The 17,690-nt window shown below is 40.5% G+C and overlaps 1 protein-coding gene across 2 annotated transcripts in view; it reads left to right on the forward strand.

The window, feature by feature from the left end:
* zeb2b (zinc finger E-box binding homeobox 2b) overlaps window positions 1-17,690 on the forward strand; it is a 71,393-nt gene that overhangs the window by 37,652 nt on the left and 16,051 nt on the right. For both annotated transcript variants that reach the window (XM_016509422.1, XM_016509423.1), the window contains exon 3: window positions 14,118-14,386. In XM_016509422.1, the coding sequence (XP_016364908.1) occupies window positions 14,118-14,386 (269 nt within the window). The remainder of the gene's footprint in view (window positions 1-14,117; window positions 14,387-17,690) is intronic.

The raw sequence follows: 17,690 nt of genomic DNA on the forward strand, positions 1-17,690 counted from the left end.
CACACACTCTCTCTCTCTCTCTCTCTCTCTCTCTCTCTCTCTCGCTCTCTCTCTCTCTTAGTGTTTTTGGTTTTCACTCAGGTTAACCACTAATACTGTAACTCACACTCTTAACATGTGTCTAGATTCTCATGGAGTAAATTATTAAATGTATTAGTTTTTAAAAGTACTTTTTTTGCTGATAGTGGTAGTTCAGAGTAGTCCAAATGTTTGTCTTCATAAGCTTTCGTCAGAATCTGATTTGATCACGCCTGTCGTAGTTACTTGTGATTTTGCAGATAGATACTTGTGTTTCAGATATATTGGCATAGTGGCAGTGACCCAATATGCATACTATACAGTGCCATAAAATTGCATTTGAATACCACAGACCCCTTTTTTGTCGATAATATAAGCCCAAAAAGCATGCATGCATGCACACTTAAAAATCCCCAACATACTAAATGGTACGAAGCCCAGATAGTGTGTTAGCTTTTATTGGGATGCAGAAAATCTAATATCATACAATAATTATAGGATGTATTATTCAACATTATTCCACATAGTTTGTTTTCATAATCTGCTCCATGTCTGAAACAACTTTCCTATTGAGTCATCAGTTCCTCCTAAGTCTCTGCCTACATTTTTTTCCTATTACATATTTTATTTTGGCAATCACAAAGTGGCTTGTCTTTTGGCTTTAAATTGTAATTGTGAAAATGTACTGTACAATTTAGCTTGTACACTACATTTCTAAGTAGTATTAAAAATACTACTTATTGACATAGGTTTTAAAATGGCTAGCTAGATGCCCAACACACCCAGTTTATTCAGGCCAAAATCACTTTAATATATTTTCGACTTCCGAACTCGTATGCGGGAACTCCACAGGAGGACTTGAAGGCAGCATGAACCTTGTAAAGTAGTTAAAATGGCAGATGCAATAACAGAGTGGAACATCTCAAGAAATTCTGGGAGGCGGCGTCTCCTCGTGTGTGTTTCCCGTGTTGGCGTTGGTGAGAGGTTAGGTCACATTTTCACACGTGTGTTTTCAGAAGGAATGAAGCGCCGGGTGCTCGGCCCAGTGGAGGGAAACAGTTTCTCAGAGCGAGAGATGATTAACTGTTATCTCAGCACGGATTTGACGTGCGCAGCTCCGCTGACTCAGGTAGAGTCTGCGAACGCTGCACAGGAAATGAAATTTCTCCCCCGTCCCACCAGGACAGAGTATAATCCTCTCGACACAACCAGATTAGCACTGCCGCTAATTGGTGACAGCTTCCTCTCTGTCAACCTGTTTACCGCGTGTGCAGATGTGTGTGTGCGCGCACGTCTGATTTATTTTCAAGCCATTAGAGAATAAAGCCACGCTTGTGTAGTGCTAAAAGAAGCCGCATTCTTATTTACTCTAATATCCAGGTCTTGTAAAGATGTGTAAATAGATGTTGTTGATTCTTTTGACTTTACTGAAAGGAGAGAGGCATTTTTGAACATTTTATCTTGTAAAAAAAAAAAACATCTTAGCTCCAGCAGAACAGAGGTATTCCAGAGCTCCAAACATCCCGTGTGTGTCTTACTCGTAGGGGAGGTGCTGTTTTTTTTTTTTTTTTTTCAGATGAGATGCTAGGACAACTCTTGCTTTTGTGCATCTAATGGTCCGTTGGCACCTTGAGTTCTGTAAGAAGCCAATTTGTAGCGGTGACAGAGCTAGCGCGTGTGCGGTTAGCGCGAGGCTACCTAACCGCCTCGGTTCAAGCTGTAAAAGGCTGATTAGTTTCTTTCTGCCGTGCCGCAGCTGAGTTCCTGTCACCCACACGGCTTTCATCCTCTCACACCTTACACATACACCAGCACAGATAAGAGCCGCGGTAACAAACAGGCTCACACACACACACACACACACACATAAACCAAAAAAGAAACAAGCCCGTCACAAATAAAAGCTTTCGGTAGCGGCGGCCCTTTCTGTGTGTCCTCTCACCTCACGGCTTTACCCTGCTTTTCTCCAGGTCCCTAGGTGGATGTCCCTCTCCGTCCTTTAGCCGATTGATGGAGCTCTGGGTTATTATGGGTGTCAGTAGATGCTCTTTAATAAAGATGAGCTGGTGGGAGGCCTGTGATACTGACAGAACACTGTCCTTCTGAAAATAAGTCCAACAAATGGTGTACACTTTCTGTTTCACGTTATATACTCTCTTCATTTAATAAAATAGATAGATAGATAGAGCTTACCTAATATATACGATATATATTTCTGCTGCAGGTTTAGCAGCGGAGCAACTTCACTCCTGTATTACCGTGTAGGAAACACCATTATGTGTTTCCTCAGCTCTAATTACCTGTTTTGCATTTTTGTTAATGGTGATAGCAGGAGTGTATAGTTTGGATAAAAAGGCCTCATATATACTGCTGAAAGAGAAGAGGTTTCATTATCAGCTCTGTGCTTAAAAGTCTCCGGCGCTTGGAAGTTCAGGAAAGCAGGAGAAAATGAAAGGCTTTTGTTAAACGTCTGCTTAGTCCAGGTTTCCTGTGACCCAGCGAAACCCCCGGCCCGGACCAAATCACTCCCGTCTTCCTCTCTCTCTCTCTATCTTTCTTTGAGACAGAAAAGTAAACCCTGTCGTCATTTGATTCTGTGCCGAGATGGTGACAGGAAGCAGGAGGGGAAAACAAAAGACCTCAAGGGTGAGGGATGGAGGGGGAATTATCAGGTTGGTGACGGAAAGTGCCAGTTTGCCCGACTACCATTTTATTTATTTTCAGCTAGAGGTCCAAATACAGTTTTTCTTAGCTCCGGCACAATCTGCTTCCCCCCCCAGTCTCGCGTCCTTCAGCGGGCAGAGGGGTGGGGTAATTAAAGCTTTCATTATTGTGTTGCTTATCTCTCTGGAAGGAGAAACGTGAAAATCCCCAAACAAAGAAAAGCGTGTATAAGATGATTATGGTGCGGTCTAAGCACAGAAACATCGAGAGAAAAAATGGTTCCTTGCACTTTCTTAAAGCAGGAGTGTGTTTATAGAGTTTGTTGGAGGATTAGATCCCTGTTGGCTTAGTTTGGAGAAAGCAAAAACTTAGCCGTTTGGATTTTAGCTGGACTTCCATCTCAAAACTCTGTGGGGTGAATTCACTCAAATTTTGCAGCCTTTTCGATCGTTTTTCAGTCCAGCTTCATTAGCTTGAAAATGTATACTTTTTAATGCAAGTCACTTTAGATAAAAAACACTTACAAATGCATAAGTCACTCTCTTAGAATTGTCTTCAGCACAAACATACCTCCATTCTATGTGAACGAGGATTATTATAGAAAGTAAACGACACCATCAGTAGGCGCAGGTCAGTGTTGGTGAATTCCCCACATGTCCATTTTCAGGGTTAACAGACCCGAGTGGAAATTCTTTCTGGTAGCACATTTCTGCGAGTTTATACAGAGGAAATAATAAAGGCAGTGCTTAACAAAGACTTCCGGTCTGAATAAAGATCTGAGAGCAGCCGCAGGGAATTCAGTTCAGACAGGAAGTGCATCGAACGGCCAAGAAGAGGGAAACCTCTGACCCCGAGACCCGTCAACTGTCTGGGAGAACACACGGATGGCTCGCAGGCGTAGACGCGGCCCCGGTGTGTGCGCTTCTGTGTGTGTAGAACCGCTGAGAAAGCGGGAGTCCATAATCACAATAACGTGTTTAACGTGTAAACTAGCGAGAGACGGATTACAGCTGTCCGTGGGAACTGCGAGGAGGCGACAATTCAACTGTTCACCTTTTTCTCTCCACATCCGTCCTCATAATGACCTGTCTATTCTTCCGCTGTCTTGCCTTACCTCAGGCACCTTGCCTCCATTTCTTCATTGCATTTCCCAATTAGGCTTGTACTCATTGTTAGTTTATTAGCAATGGCAGGGGCTCCACAAATGTGTTTGCTGATATTCACTTGTTAATGACCAAATTCAAATGCTATTGAACGGATACGCAGCTGTGAGAGGCCGCTAATAATAGCCTCTCTGAGACAAAAGATGAAGGAAATGGCATTACAGGGGCATAACAATAGAACTCCATTGGTACTCTAATGGCATGGCCTTTCATTTAGAAATTGTTTCCTTTTTAAATTCTTTGAGCTCCCTGCATAAATCCCTGCGCTCAGCGGAGGCATTTCTGCAGGTCAGGAGCGTGCATATGGGAGCGCATTTGTGCACACTCCCTCTGAAAGGTATTTCCACCTGGGAAAAGCCTTCCCCACACTTTCGGCTACGCATTAGCGTGGTTTTAACGAGGTAGGTACTGTTCATTAGGGTAGAGGTAAGGGGGGAGGAAAAGTGAGAAGAACAAACAAGTCGAGGCATTTGTTCGCGGTGTAATCTACACATCAATTATCCTGCTGAGCTAATTAGCACCTAGCCGTACCCCAGGTACCTGCACTCTCGCAAAAAACGGCTTTCATGCCTGTGATCAAAAGAGAACGGCTCGGAGGGAAACGCTTGGAGAACTGAGCCAGAGAGGTGGACATGACATCAAAACTTCCAGTTTTACCCACTGAACTGTGCTGTGCAACTCTCTGTGGCCCCTCTATACACCTAAAGAAAACAGGGAATGCTCAATTATGTAAGGAACACGCTTGCATTGTGGTGCACCACTGGCAAAAGATTAGAGCTTTGATGCTACCTTTTCCTTACACTTACTAAAATAAAGTACTGTGGCTGAACTTTACATTTATGCATTAGTGTAGTGAATTACTGAAAAAGAAACAAATGCAGGAAGGTGACTTGGTTGCATCAGTTGTTGACTGAATATTGAGATGTGGCATTGCACTCAAAAGTGGAGGCAGATGAACATGAGTTTGCAGGGGTGGAGTTTAAATTGAGTAAATGAGTGGAGAAGTCCTGCATGCATCACCAGAGAGAAGTCTGTGAAGGTCCAGTTATGACATTTTGATTTAACATTACAAGGTCAAAAAAAACAAACATATGCACTGATGAATTGATCTTATTGATGAATCACAATAAGATCTATAACAGTACATTTTAATTGCATGCTGTCTTTAAAGTATATATGGTACTGTAATAAAACAATGTAGCATGCATGTTGGGTTTTGTATGCTGGTGCTGTGCCAGTGAGTTTTGCTATTCCAGCATGGAAATTTTAGTATATTTGTTACCATAGCATGACTATTTAAAAAATAAATCATTCACATCATTTGATTTCAGCATTACTTGATTTGACTTCAGTTTTATAAATATTTTTTTTTCAGTTATAAATGCAGATATGGTCTATTATGCTGTGTAGGTCATTGTCTCAACATTCAGCATATGAATATGAGTATCTTTGTCATGCTAACGGCCTCCGTTCTGCAATAAAGGTGCAGCGTGCTGTTGTGTTTAAGCAGCCCAGCTGAAGATTAGGCTTAAGAGGGGCGCATTTAGCATAAGAAAGCTTGGCGGGGGGTCTGCCAGCGTGCCGCGGGGCTGTCTGTCTCAGGTCGTTATTTGGGTTGAGCTGCGCGCGGATCTTGTGTGACAGAGCGTGGGGCGATCGCAGCATCCAGCTCTAATTAAACGCATCGGTGTGTTTCTCAGGATGGCAGTGAAAAGGCAGGTGAGAGAACACACGGCAAATCCAATGTCTTTGCGTGTGTTTATGCCACGTTTTAGTAATGTGCAGGGACGTTTACCAAGTCAAACTCGTTTGCAGAGCTAATCTATGACAGAATGTCATGTTGGTGAACGTGTGTAAACCGACTGGTTGAGTTAAACAGCTTGCTACTGGTGTTCGTCAGCGAGCAAGGGTTAATTGGGCTGTGTAACTGTGTCAGGTGCGTGTGGGGCATCGGTGGTCCCGCCGGGCTCTTGGGGGCCCCTGTTGTCACCAGGGCCTCATTTGCTGATTGGAGAACGGAGGTAACAGGATGAAAAGGGGCTGTTTCCTGCAGCTTGTTTGATACCTGGTGGGGAGCTTTTCAGGTGACAAAGACCCCGAGCGGTAGGGGGGGAACAGATGTGTTCTACCCTCTCATTAGCATCTGAATGAGCAGCTCAGATTGGGCTGGCCGGGGGATTCTACCTCTCACCTGGATAGTCCTGCTCTGATCTTTATACCATCTGAGGACCTCTGCCTCTCATTGTGCCCGAAACGCATCAGGAAAATTCGGCCCCACAATGAATGCGACCCCCCTGTGACCCCCTCGCCGAGGCCTGGAAGACATCCAAGAGGCTGTTTTCATTCCCCGCCCTGCGCGCTTTATTATTTTATTAATTTTCCATTCATACGGACAGAATGGCCTTCCGTATTTTACAGCATCAGGTTAATAAATGGCCTTTCCTTTTCTTCACTTCTGACAGACCCAGAGAATACAAAAAAAAAGCCTCTGTTGCTCTTTCTTTGCTCGTGAGATATGTTTCGATATTAATTGAGTTACCCAAATGAATAAGGATTGCAGTTCAGATCATTTGATGATAGGAGAATTTAATGAGTGTTTATAGCGAGATCTCTTTTTTTTTTTTTTGATTACAGACTTTGGTATTTTGGAAAATCTGAGCACAGTTTGAGACAGATGAGACGTTTTCTTAGGAGACTATTCTCCATTTGCTCTCCATTTGTTCTCACTGCTGTCTTGAAGAAATGCTTGAGATCTCATTTGTGATTGTTTTCCCTGTGGGGAACCAAAGTGTGAAGAAGTTCTTTAGAAATGACTTGGTGTGTAAACACAACAGTTTTATTTCAACGTGTTTGATTTGGAGAAAGTCTTGCTGATCTTCAGGTGGGACTCTGTAGGACAGAGATAAAGGTTTTCTTTCTAAAGGTTATTCTGCACTGGACTGCGAGCCAGGAATGCGGTGCAACCTTGAGTGGCTCAGAACGCTGTTCTCAGCTTGTACTTATCTCAGGGTCCGGCTGATAGTTTAACACTGCAGAATAAGAAGGAAAATACAGTATATATGTACCAGACAACAGTGCTACTCTGTTGTTTACGCTGTCCGTAGAGACTCGTGTAAAGACTCACTCTATTTGCTTTGCCTAACAGACGTTCCTGCTCTTATTGTGAATGATTCATCAGCGCAAATTATTCCAAAGAAAAGAAAACACACCTTACCTTTGTCTGCCATAGGCCTATGCTCATTCTTTATTTATCTCAAAGCAAATCACAGTCAAATGATCCCGTTACAGAGTATAATTACATCTCAGATTGTGTTTAGCCATTATTACTCCAAACACGCAGTAATCTGCTCTGACAGAGCTATATGTTACTGTAGCGCTCCTATTAATCTTGCACGAGGTGAAATGTGTTTACAAAAGCAGATCGGGGAAATACTCTATATAGATGCATTGATGTTTTAATAAGCTGTGGCAAAATAAATTTAGCCATGATTGCTTACATTTGAATTTGCATGTACTCTTTCCTGTTTTATTAAAATAGGACCGCACGGCCCTTTATCTGCAGAACATTCCGTGTTTCTGCTGTGAATCTCTCTGTGTGTAGTTTGTTTTCTCAAGAGCTGCAGTGTGAATGTGATCGGTTCTCAAGTGTGTCATGAATCTGTACTCCTCCATATTAGTCAGGGTCACAGATCATCATCTAGTTTTTCGTCCACTGAAATGTTTTGTCGGATAAAAGTATACAACATATGCCCTGAAGTAAATGTGTGTTTGTGTGTGATGCAGAGTAGATCAAATGCCTCACCCTTATTAAATAGTTTGGCTGATAACACTGCTCTGTGACAGCCGCACCCACACAACCCCACAACACAACATACTGCGGCCGTCAGCGCATTCCACTACCTGCCCATGTGTGAGAGAGACAGACAGACAGACAGACAGACAGACAGACAGAGAGAGAGAGAGAGAGACAGAGAGAGAGAGAGACAGACAGACAGACAGACAGAGAGAGAGAGAGAGAGACAGAGAGAGAGAGAGACAGACAGACAGACAGACAGAGAGAGAGAGAGAGAGACAGAGAGAGAGAGAGACAGACAGACAGACAGACAGAGAGAGAGAGAGAGAGAGAGAGAGAGAAGAGCAGGGGGCAGGGAAGGAGGCGTCCACTGCTTGAGTGTCTTTGTGTCTGTCTGTTGTAAAAGAGCGTTTGGGTGGGGAGGGCAGAGAGGCGTTTACCCCTGGAAGAGACCTCGAGTATTCCACTGAGAGAAGATCAACTGCATTAACAGACCTTATTACACGGCTCTCTGGGATACTCGATTGTGATTGGTCAATGGCGGCATTCTGCAGTCAAATATTTTACCTTTATTTTAATCATTCTGCTAAATTGTATCAAGCGATGTCTTAGCTCGTTTGGATCGTTTATACAAATCAATCAATTTATAAACAATTCACCGATTAATTTTCATCACTCCACATTTTTTTAATTTTTTTAATTTTTTTTATATTTGGTCAAATGCTACTTTTTATCACTACGCTTTTATAAATTAGAATATTTCTAGTTTTATTAGTTTTATTTAATGTAAATTTGTGTTCAAATTTAATCCCAGCTCTTACAGCTGAACAATCAAAAGTTTTTTTAGGGTTAGTTTTTTATTGTTATGCAAAAGAGAACATTTCATATAATTTTGCAAACATTATGGGAATGTTACGTTTAAATGTTCTCTGAACATTCTGAAACAAGTAGTAACATTTAAATAACGCTAAAGTTCCAACTAATATGTTTCAGAAATGAAATGTTCCACGAATGATGTTTAATGTGCTAACATTTTGAGAACATTATTAAGGACCAGATAACTCTGGACGAACGTTCTATTAATGCTACTGGAAGGACATTTGTTCAGACACATTTCTGAATACGTTCCTTTTTAGCTGTGACGCTGTCCCTGCTGTGATTGTAAAAATAAATTCTAAACTCTTTCATATAATGAAATAGATATGCATCACTTAAATAGCTTCACGTTAGTTAGCCCTGTATAGTTGAATGGACTACTTTTAAAGGGACTTTTGATTGTAGTTTAACCACTTTAAATGATGAGTAGCTGCAGGTTCATGTAACTCTACTGATAACTCGAGATGTCTTTGTGTGACACGTTTGATTCTTGTGCAACAGTCTGGAAGTGTGTTTTTCAGGTAAACACCAGTGAAAGGCTCCTGTGTCTGTGTGTGTGTACTTGAATGAATGTTTTAACAGCGCTCAGAGATCAGCTGCAGTCAAATACGCACTAAAGCGATCACAGCTGAGGACTTTTTTGGAGTTGCATCAATATTTGATGAGCAACCTGGTTGAAAAGAGTCGAGGAGCATTTCCACGTTCCCTCATCCTGTTCATTCACCGCAGCGGCACGTAAACGGCCCCCGTCTGAACATATTTAGGTGGGAAGACAGCAACAACCCCGAGAGCAGGTGTCGTTCTGTTCCTCTTTTATATTTATACACGTTTATGGAAAATATAAAGCGGGAAGAGAAAAGTGAAGCGTGCTCATTCACCACCGAAACGACCGCCGCATAAAAGGCCCTTTCAGACGAGAGAAAATAAGAAATTGTGCGTCTTTGTGCGAGAGAAGTGGCGGTGTGCCGGGACTGGGGCAGAAAGTGTTTTATCCCGCTAAAGGTTTTGTGTGTATTTGGTTAGTTACGGCAATTACGGTCACTAACTGACAGCCAAACGCATGCGGGAGAGCGAACGGGCTGCCTCTGCGCGCAACACTCACTGTCGAACATCTGCTGAGAGATTTGCATATTAATTAACCCATATTAACTCTAATTATTCTGGGAAATTATCAAATAAATTAAATTTTCTAATTTTAACCTTTCCTTTGCTTGACGGATGTGAGAGCTGGAGATACCCCTGTTACCCCGCACTCACCTGCACAGATGCCTCTTTGCACCAGGGCTCCACATCAAGGATTTATTTTTATGTTTATTTTTTTTTGGGCCAGAAGTTCAGATTTTGACTTGCCCTGCCAACATTTCCATCCACTGCCCCCACCACAAATATGATAAACCGACACTTTCAGAAATGTATTTTTATGTATCAACATTTTTTCATGCATTTGTTTAATTAAAAAATGCATTTAATGTATATTTGCAAACATTTTTGCTGTGAAAAATGACTTTTATTTTGAATTAATTTATTACTTTATTTTGAAAACGATTAATAACTTTCAAGTCAAATGTATTTATATAGCACTTTTCACAATGCACATTGTTTCATAGCAGCTTTACAGAAAAATGCATTTAATGTATACATTAACAAACACTTTTGATGTGGAAAAATACTTCATAACTTAAATTATTATTATTATTTTAAATGCTTTATAATTTTCATGTCAAGTCAAGTTTATTTACATAACACTTTTCACAACACACATCGTTTAAAAGCAGCTCTACAGACAATCATGATGTTAATAATGTTTATAATATGTTAATATCTTCATGCCTTGTTGCATTTATCAGATTAGAGCTGGACAATAATACAGTTGCATTTTGCGAAGATATGAACAATTAAGCAGTTTAAATGTGCTATATAATATATATCGCCCTATGCAAGTATAGTGTATGTATAAAGTTGGACATACTTATATATGCAACTTTACATAAAGAGCTGGTTGACAGTATTTTGCAACAAAATAAAAAATAGCTACTTATGCAAAAGTTTTCAAAAAAATTTAAATAAAAAAATCATTTATATCATCAAATAAAAGCACTTGATTACTTGATTTGGCCCAATTCGCAAAAGTGTTCTATACATACCATAAATCATGTGTATGGTATTTTTAAGATGCACTGATGTGTCTTCAGTCATTTCTGCCGAGTCTCGCTCACACTGGCTCTGGGTTTTCTGTATTGTTGCCCTGTGCACACAGATTTTCTTGCGTCATTTGTCCCGGGGTGGGCGAGAGATCTTTTGTGTGCATGTGTTTTTTTGCATTGGCTCATGGATCGAGAGGGGGGCGACCCGGAGCAGCACAGATGGTGGAAGCGAGCCGGGCCGGGCCGAGCCGAACCTTCAGGCTTTCCAGCCTGTTGCTCGGGCAAATAAATGGGACTTTAATTCAATTAGAGTCCGGCTACTGTGGCCGCCTCACCTCAGAAATTATTGAACATATCCACCCTCCTTCCTGAAACACACCCACTCGGGCCGTCCTGGATCCGCACACAGACACAGGAGTTGTTTTACACATCGCTGAGTTTCTCCGTTCACTGGCCTCTCAAAGCTGCTTCACTCTTTCACTCGTCTTTTGTTCGCTCTCGGCTGCTGCCCTTCTGTCCCTTTCTCTTCGCCACACCACCCCCTTTTCGTCTTTCGCTCCCTTTCTCTTTCTTTTTTTCTTGAGGCGTTGAGGCTGTGTGTCTGCGCCGGACTGCTTTGAGGCCCTCAGGTTGAGCTTGTGACGCAGCGAGAGAGAAACCCACCCTGGAGCACTTTGGGAATTTCACAGAGGTACTGAACTCTTCAGACTCGTGTGGGTTACTGGACTGAATTTAATGAAAGCAGGATACCTTTTGTCTAGTTTTGAGGCCTTTGTGCAGTTGACATGAGAAACCAGTGGATTGTAAACAGTGGATGATGACTGGAGCAACATGAAGCTCTTTCTTTAGGGACAAACGGACAGAATTTGTGGTTTGATGAGCACAGTTTTCAGAACACTTTTCCTTTTTTAAGCAGGTAGTTGATGCGAGGAATATCAAAAGGCTTGTCACTTGTTCTTTACGTAACTACATTTCTTCACATTATTTTATGCCAGATGCCACTGTTATTTTAGTATCAATACACTATTATAGTTTGTATATATATAATTTTACTTCAGTTAACATTTTATTTCAATGGTTTATTTTTAATGTTTTTAGATGTAGTTGACTATAAAAACCCTGAATTCATTTTACGGAGGTTTTCTTTGAAAAAAAAAATTGGGTGATTTTGGATGATTTTTGTGCAGTTTTGCCAGAAGAGAAATACTCTTTTAAATGTGCTTTTTTAAGAGTGAAAATAGTTCTGTAGCTGGTTTTGTCACACTTTTAACATCTCTGAGTAAGTTCCTCTAGTTTGTAGTCGTCTAAATGCGTGTTTGCGTAGAGAAAGCATCAGAATCAATACCGTCTCGCGCGGCCCTGCGATTATCAGCCGCAGAAATGACAGGCCTAGGTTAAGCCCAACATTAACGGTGACTGGGGCAATTAGGAATGTCATTTTAATTATCTGTGGCATCGGAGTGAGAGATGTTCCCTTTATTTGTTTGAAATCAAAAGCAGAGGAGCAGGTAGCATCGGCGCGAGAATGGCAGCCGTAATCGCCTTTGTTCCCTTTGACACTCGCAGAAGACGCCGACGAATAGAGAGTGTCATCAGAGGAGAACTTAGCCGGCAAGTAAACATTATCGTTTCTTTGTGTCTGCGCTCTGGAAGCACAAAAGACTGATTAGAGATGAGGTGAGGAATCACTGTAATGGCTGCCGTGACATTAGCAGGTTGGAATTATTGTGTTGAAGAGCACAATACCGGCGTGTGATAGGCTGTCTGTCAGCCAAACAATGCTCTCGCTCCGGAGTTTTTACTCAATCTGGAGTTCCACCCAACCCATCATTATTTATCGGCCTTTTCAAGTCTTCCAGCAGCGAGTACAAAGTTGATTGATTTTGTTTTTAACTTCTCAAGATGTCATTTCTACTTTGTAGGAGCTCTCTCTCTCGCTCGCTCACTGCTCTGTCTTTCTCTTCTTCTGTCTCTCTTAACCATTTTCCGTAACCTGTTCATGAACTCATTTTGAGAACTTATTATAACATCCAAATGTCTTTGTGCCATCACAAATTGATCTGATGAGATGGTCAGAAGTTATTTAAATGAACACTGCTGTTCAGAAGTTTTGAGGATGGCAAAAATCTGTAATGTTTTTGAAAGAAGTCTCTTCTGGCTGCATTTATTTGATCAAAAATACAGTAAAAACAGCAAAATTGTTAAATATTATTTCAGTTTAAAATAGCTATTTTCTATGTGAGTATATTGTAAAATGTAATTTATTTCTGTGATGTGCAGCTGTATTTTCAGCATCATTACTCCAGTCTTCAGTGTCACATGATCTTCAGAAATAATTCTAATATGCTGATTTGCTGCTCAAGAAGAGTTGTGCTGCTTCATATATTTGTGGAAACTGTGACACATTTTATTTTTCATGATTCTACAGATGAATAGAAAGTTCAAAGGAATAGCATTTATTTGAAATATAATTATTTTGTAACATTAGAAATGTCTTTACTGTCACTTTTGATCAATGGAATGCATTAATGATGAATACATATATTTAAAAAAAATCTTACTGACCCCAAACCCCAAGAAAACAATGAATTCACTGTAAACAATGCAGTTTATTTTAGTGTGGGTGGAGTAGAATCAATCTAATTATTTTAGTTTTATCAAGCAATTGTTGTTTTGAAAACTTCTGATTTGTGAGCCAATGTAAAGTCCATATTTTCGCTCCAGAACCATCTTTTCTGCGATCAGACTCGTGGAAGTGTTCCAGCACCGGCAGCCTGTCCAGAAATATCGCGTCCGGTCGCTGGGTGTGTGAAGGGCGTTTTGAATGTAAATGTGTTGAAGGTATATCTGGACCACACATCAAGTCTGAATGTCTCACTTATTCTTTTGGCTTTTCTATTCTTATTTCCTCCCTCCCTCTTTCTCTGTCTCCTTTCTTGGGTTCTTTCTCTCACGGAGAGCATTACTCAGTCTGAACTTGCCTAAACCCTTGTGGTCACACCTCTTGAAAAGGTTTTGTTTCCCCTGTCAATTGGTATTCAGCCCAGGTCACATACGCACACACATGCACCGTTTTCATTTTAATTTGCACCTGTTGTGCAGTTGTTCGGGAGGCAAGTGCAGACCAGTGGATTAGCCAAAGATTATGTTAGGAACAGATATGCCTAGTGTAATCTTTTTGTCCACAGGGGAATGTTAAGATAGACTGTGCTTTGTGTGTGTATGTGTGTGTGTGTGTGTGTGTGTGTGTGTGCTGGCATACTCGTGCTCACCAAAACTAAAGAATGCACAGATGAAAATAAATATAAGGCCTTTCTTTATTAACTCATCCCGGAGGAGTTTTACGCTCTTTCATAGCTTAGCAATCCTAATGGAGTTCTCAGTTATGATTCACATACATCGACAAGCTCAGTGTAATAATCCGTAATATTGATCATCTGTGTGTCTATGTGTTTATTTCGCAGTGTTGGACTTTGAGAACGTTGTAGAAACCGGATCAGAGACGGAAGAAGAGGACAGACTTCTGGTATCGGAGGAGGACGGCTTGATCAACGGGGCAGGGAGTCCAGTCAGCCTCGTCAATCAAGAGTCCGTGGCCCCGCCCTCCCCGACCCTGGGTCACACACTGCTGAGGAAGACTGTGGATGATGAAGATGATATGAAGGACAGTGGAATAGAGAACGTCTGGCACGAAAACGACTTGCTCAGTGCATCAGTCGATGGTACCGGTGAGTTCCGCCCACTTCATTTACGAAAACACGCCCATTTTACCAAAGACACACCCTCTCATATCTTAGACACGCCCATCTTGACTAAGACACACCCTATTTTATCTTAGACATGCACATCTTATCTTAGACACACACCCTCCTCTCTTAGTCACATGCATCTTCTCTTAGACACACCCCCTCATCTCATAACCACGCTCATCATATCCTAGTAGGCACACCCCCTCATCTCTTAGTTGCATGCATCTTCTCTTAGACACACCCCATCATCTCATAACCACGCCCATCATAGCTTAGACACACCCCCTCCTTGGTCACGTGCATATTCTCTTAGATACCCCCCTCATCTCATAACCACGCCCATCATATATTAGACACACACCCTCTTCTCTTAGCCACATGCATCTTCTCTTAGACACACCCCCTCATCTCATTACCACGCTCATCATATATTAGCCACGCCCCTCTCCTCTGTGTGTTGTCCTTGCGATTGTGTTGAAACATGCTCTCAACTTCCAGTGCAACTACAGCAGAACGCTTCTCTTTAATTATCACATAAGACCAGTTTCTGTCTGTAATCTTCAGCCCAGTTTTGCAGAGCATCATTGGTAATTGCAGTAATAGCAGAGCGCCGCGTGTCCGTGTAAACGCGGCTCCCGCTTTCCTCCTGCAAGCATCATTGGTGCGGGAGGCGCAGTCAGAGACGCAGAGAGATAAATACTCTTAATGAGGGAGAGAGGTAATCATTAAGGGAGGCCAGGCTGCTGCTCAAGTCATTAAGAATCTTAAATGAAATTTTTATTTTTATGATAGCCATTTACATGTGTAATAAGAGTCAATGATTCTTAGAAGCGTATGACAGAAACATAGGAGTGTGAGAGCCCATGGAAGACAGACCATCTAAATGAGCACTTCTTCGCTATTCATTTCTGCTAATGAACTAGCTGTGCACAGAGCCGAGAGAAAGAGGGGGCGTTCGCTAGTCTAAAAATTTAATACGCCCCAAAAAAAGCCGGGCTAGTGGCATTAGGAAAACTATGAAGTCTGATTTTCCTTCAGGAGAGCAGCCGGCTTCATTATTTACAGCGGTTCGGAGAATCCAAGCTTTTTTTGGCTGTTTTTAGACCAGGATTTCTCACACTTCGTTGAACTAAAGGCCTCTTTCATGACCCCAACTGTTTGAGATGAGGAAGAATACCGCAGAAAAGGCAATCATGGCCGCCCACTTTCATAAGCCCACATACAGTGTTATATATGAGACTAAAATAATAAAATGTGGTAATTACGGAAGTATGTATATATTAATTTTATTTTTAGATTCTTTTGTTTTAAATTTAGATTTTCATTAAAGTTTTAGTAGTTTTGTTTTTATTATTTTATTCATTTTTGTTGTATTTTATTTTTATTGCATTATTTTATTTATTTATTTTTAGTTTATTTTATTTATTTTTTTTTTTTTTTCATTATGTTTTGGTGCTTTACCGAAAATAAGAAATGCCTTGGGAATAAAAAGTTAATTTTGGTGCAAAAAATATATATATATTTTTTAAAATATTTTATTTTGGTTAACACTTATTTTGTTTCAGATAACTTTTTATTTTTTTATTTTTATTTTTAATGCTTTTAGTTAACAAATGATAACCCTGCCCCACACTCTAAATCAACTACAGTCCTGTGTTTCTAATAACAGTTCTTGTATATATTTGAATTTTAAGTAAACAAGTTTTAAAGTATACTTTGATAGCTAGTGATATATTTGTTGTTATTATTTTCAACATGATGCTACAAATGCTGTTGATAGAGCTTAACTCATATTGAACCCGGAACATTCCTTTAATTTGATAAACTCTCTTGGAGCCGGAATGTCTGTGATTCCGCTGTGTTACAATTCCATGATGTGTGTGTGTGTGTGTGTGTGTGTGTGTTGTGATAAAAACCACAGCCATGTTTCTGCGCTGCTGGGGTGACGTTCATTAGCTCTGGAGGAAGAAGCCAAAGTCTCTCTCTCTCTCTTTCTCTCTTTTGTGCGCTCTTTCCAAACGTGTGGGCACTTTCCCTCTGCATCTCTGTGTTTTTTCGCGCGTTTGGTGCCGGAGTGTCTGCACTGGTACCTCAGCACATAGCTCTGTCCTGAGATAAGCCCAGCATGCTCTCCCTCGCTCTTTTCTTGTCTGGTTGCTCCGGTCAGTCAGATTGCTGCGTTGGTGTCGTCCTTGACTCACTCTCATCTCCCATAATGCCCTTCACTAGTGTGTGGCATTGTTATCACTGACAGAGGCTTTAAATAAATCACCTGCCCTTGTCTTTTTATTTTTCCCTCTTTTCTTGTATTTCGGACCTTTCCAAGGACCTCAGAGAGTCAGGAGGTTCAGACGGGAGCCGTGTGTTTTCACAGAGCACACTAACGGCCCGCACAGACATGAATGTTTTGAGAGTAAACCGAACGGATGGAGTGAAATCATCAGGAGGGATAGATTCAACACAAGTCTCCTTCAGAGGCCTGTTTACTCACCCACCACCTCAAAGCTGATTTATCAGCCTGAGACGAGAGCACAACTCCCTCGGCTCTCCAAACTGAGGAGGACTAGCTCACCTCCTACTGGAATATTTGCCCCTTGATCCCCCGAAAAACTGATAGTAAAACTGATAGAAACAAGAAGGAGAGAAAAGAACAATCCAAACGGTGGATTCCAGTAAAAGCTCTGTGCGGCAGAATGAAACAAAAGATGTTTCGAAAGATCGAGAGAACTTAAAAAAACTCAAAAACTAAAAACAAAAAACAAAAAAGAATGAATGAATAAATGTAAAAAGAAAAATGTATTATTATTATTATTATTGTTGTTGTTGTTGTTGTTGTTGTTGTAAATAATAAATACAATTAATAATAAATAAAAATATTTAAAAATATTTAAAAATTGTAAAATATTAAGTTATTTTAAATAAATAGCTTTAAAAATATTGTAATATAATTACACAACAAATGTTGTTGGAATAAATTACAATATTTATTTATTGTATATTGTAATTTATTGTACAATATACAATAAATTATAAAAAATAAATTATGGGGTGTTGACGCAGTTGAATTAAAAAAAACAAAAAACATTGTTTTATATTTTTATGGCATTTTATTTTATGAATTAATATATTTTATGTAGCCATGCAATGTTTTTGATCTCCATAAACTCTATAAAAAGGTGCATTTATTATTATAAAAAAAATAAAAAATAAACAGTGCATTTATTTTTTGAGTACAGTATATAAAGAGAAAAATATATACTTTGTGTGTGTGTATATATATATA

This window comes from Sinocyclocheilus rhinocerous, unplaced genomic scaffold (assembly GCF_001515625.1).
Source record: "Sinocyclocheilus rhinocerous isolate Xijiao unplaced genomic scaffold, SAMN03320098_v1.1 scaffold1615, whole genome shotgun sequence".
NCBI classification, from domain to species: domain Eukaryota; kingdom Metazoa; phylum Chordata; class Actinopteri; order Cypriniformes; family Cyprinidae; genus Sinocyclocheilus; species Sinocyclocheilus rhinocerous.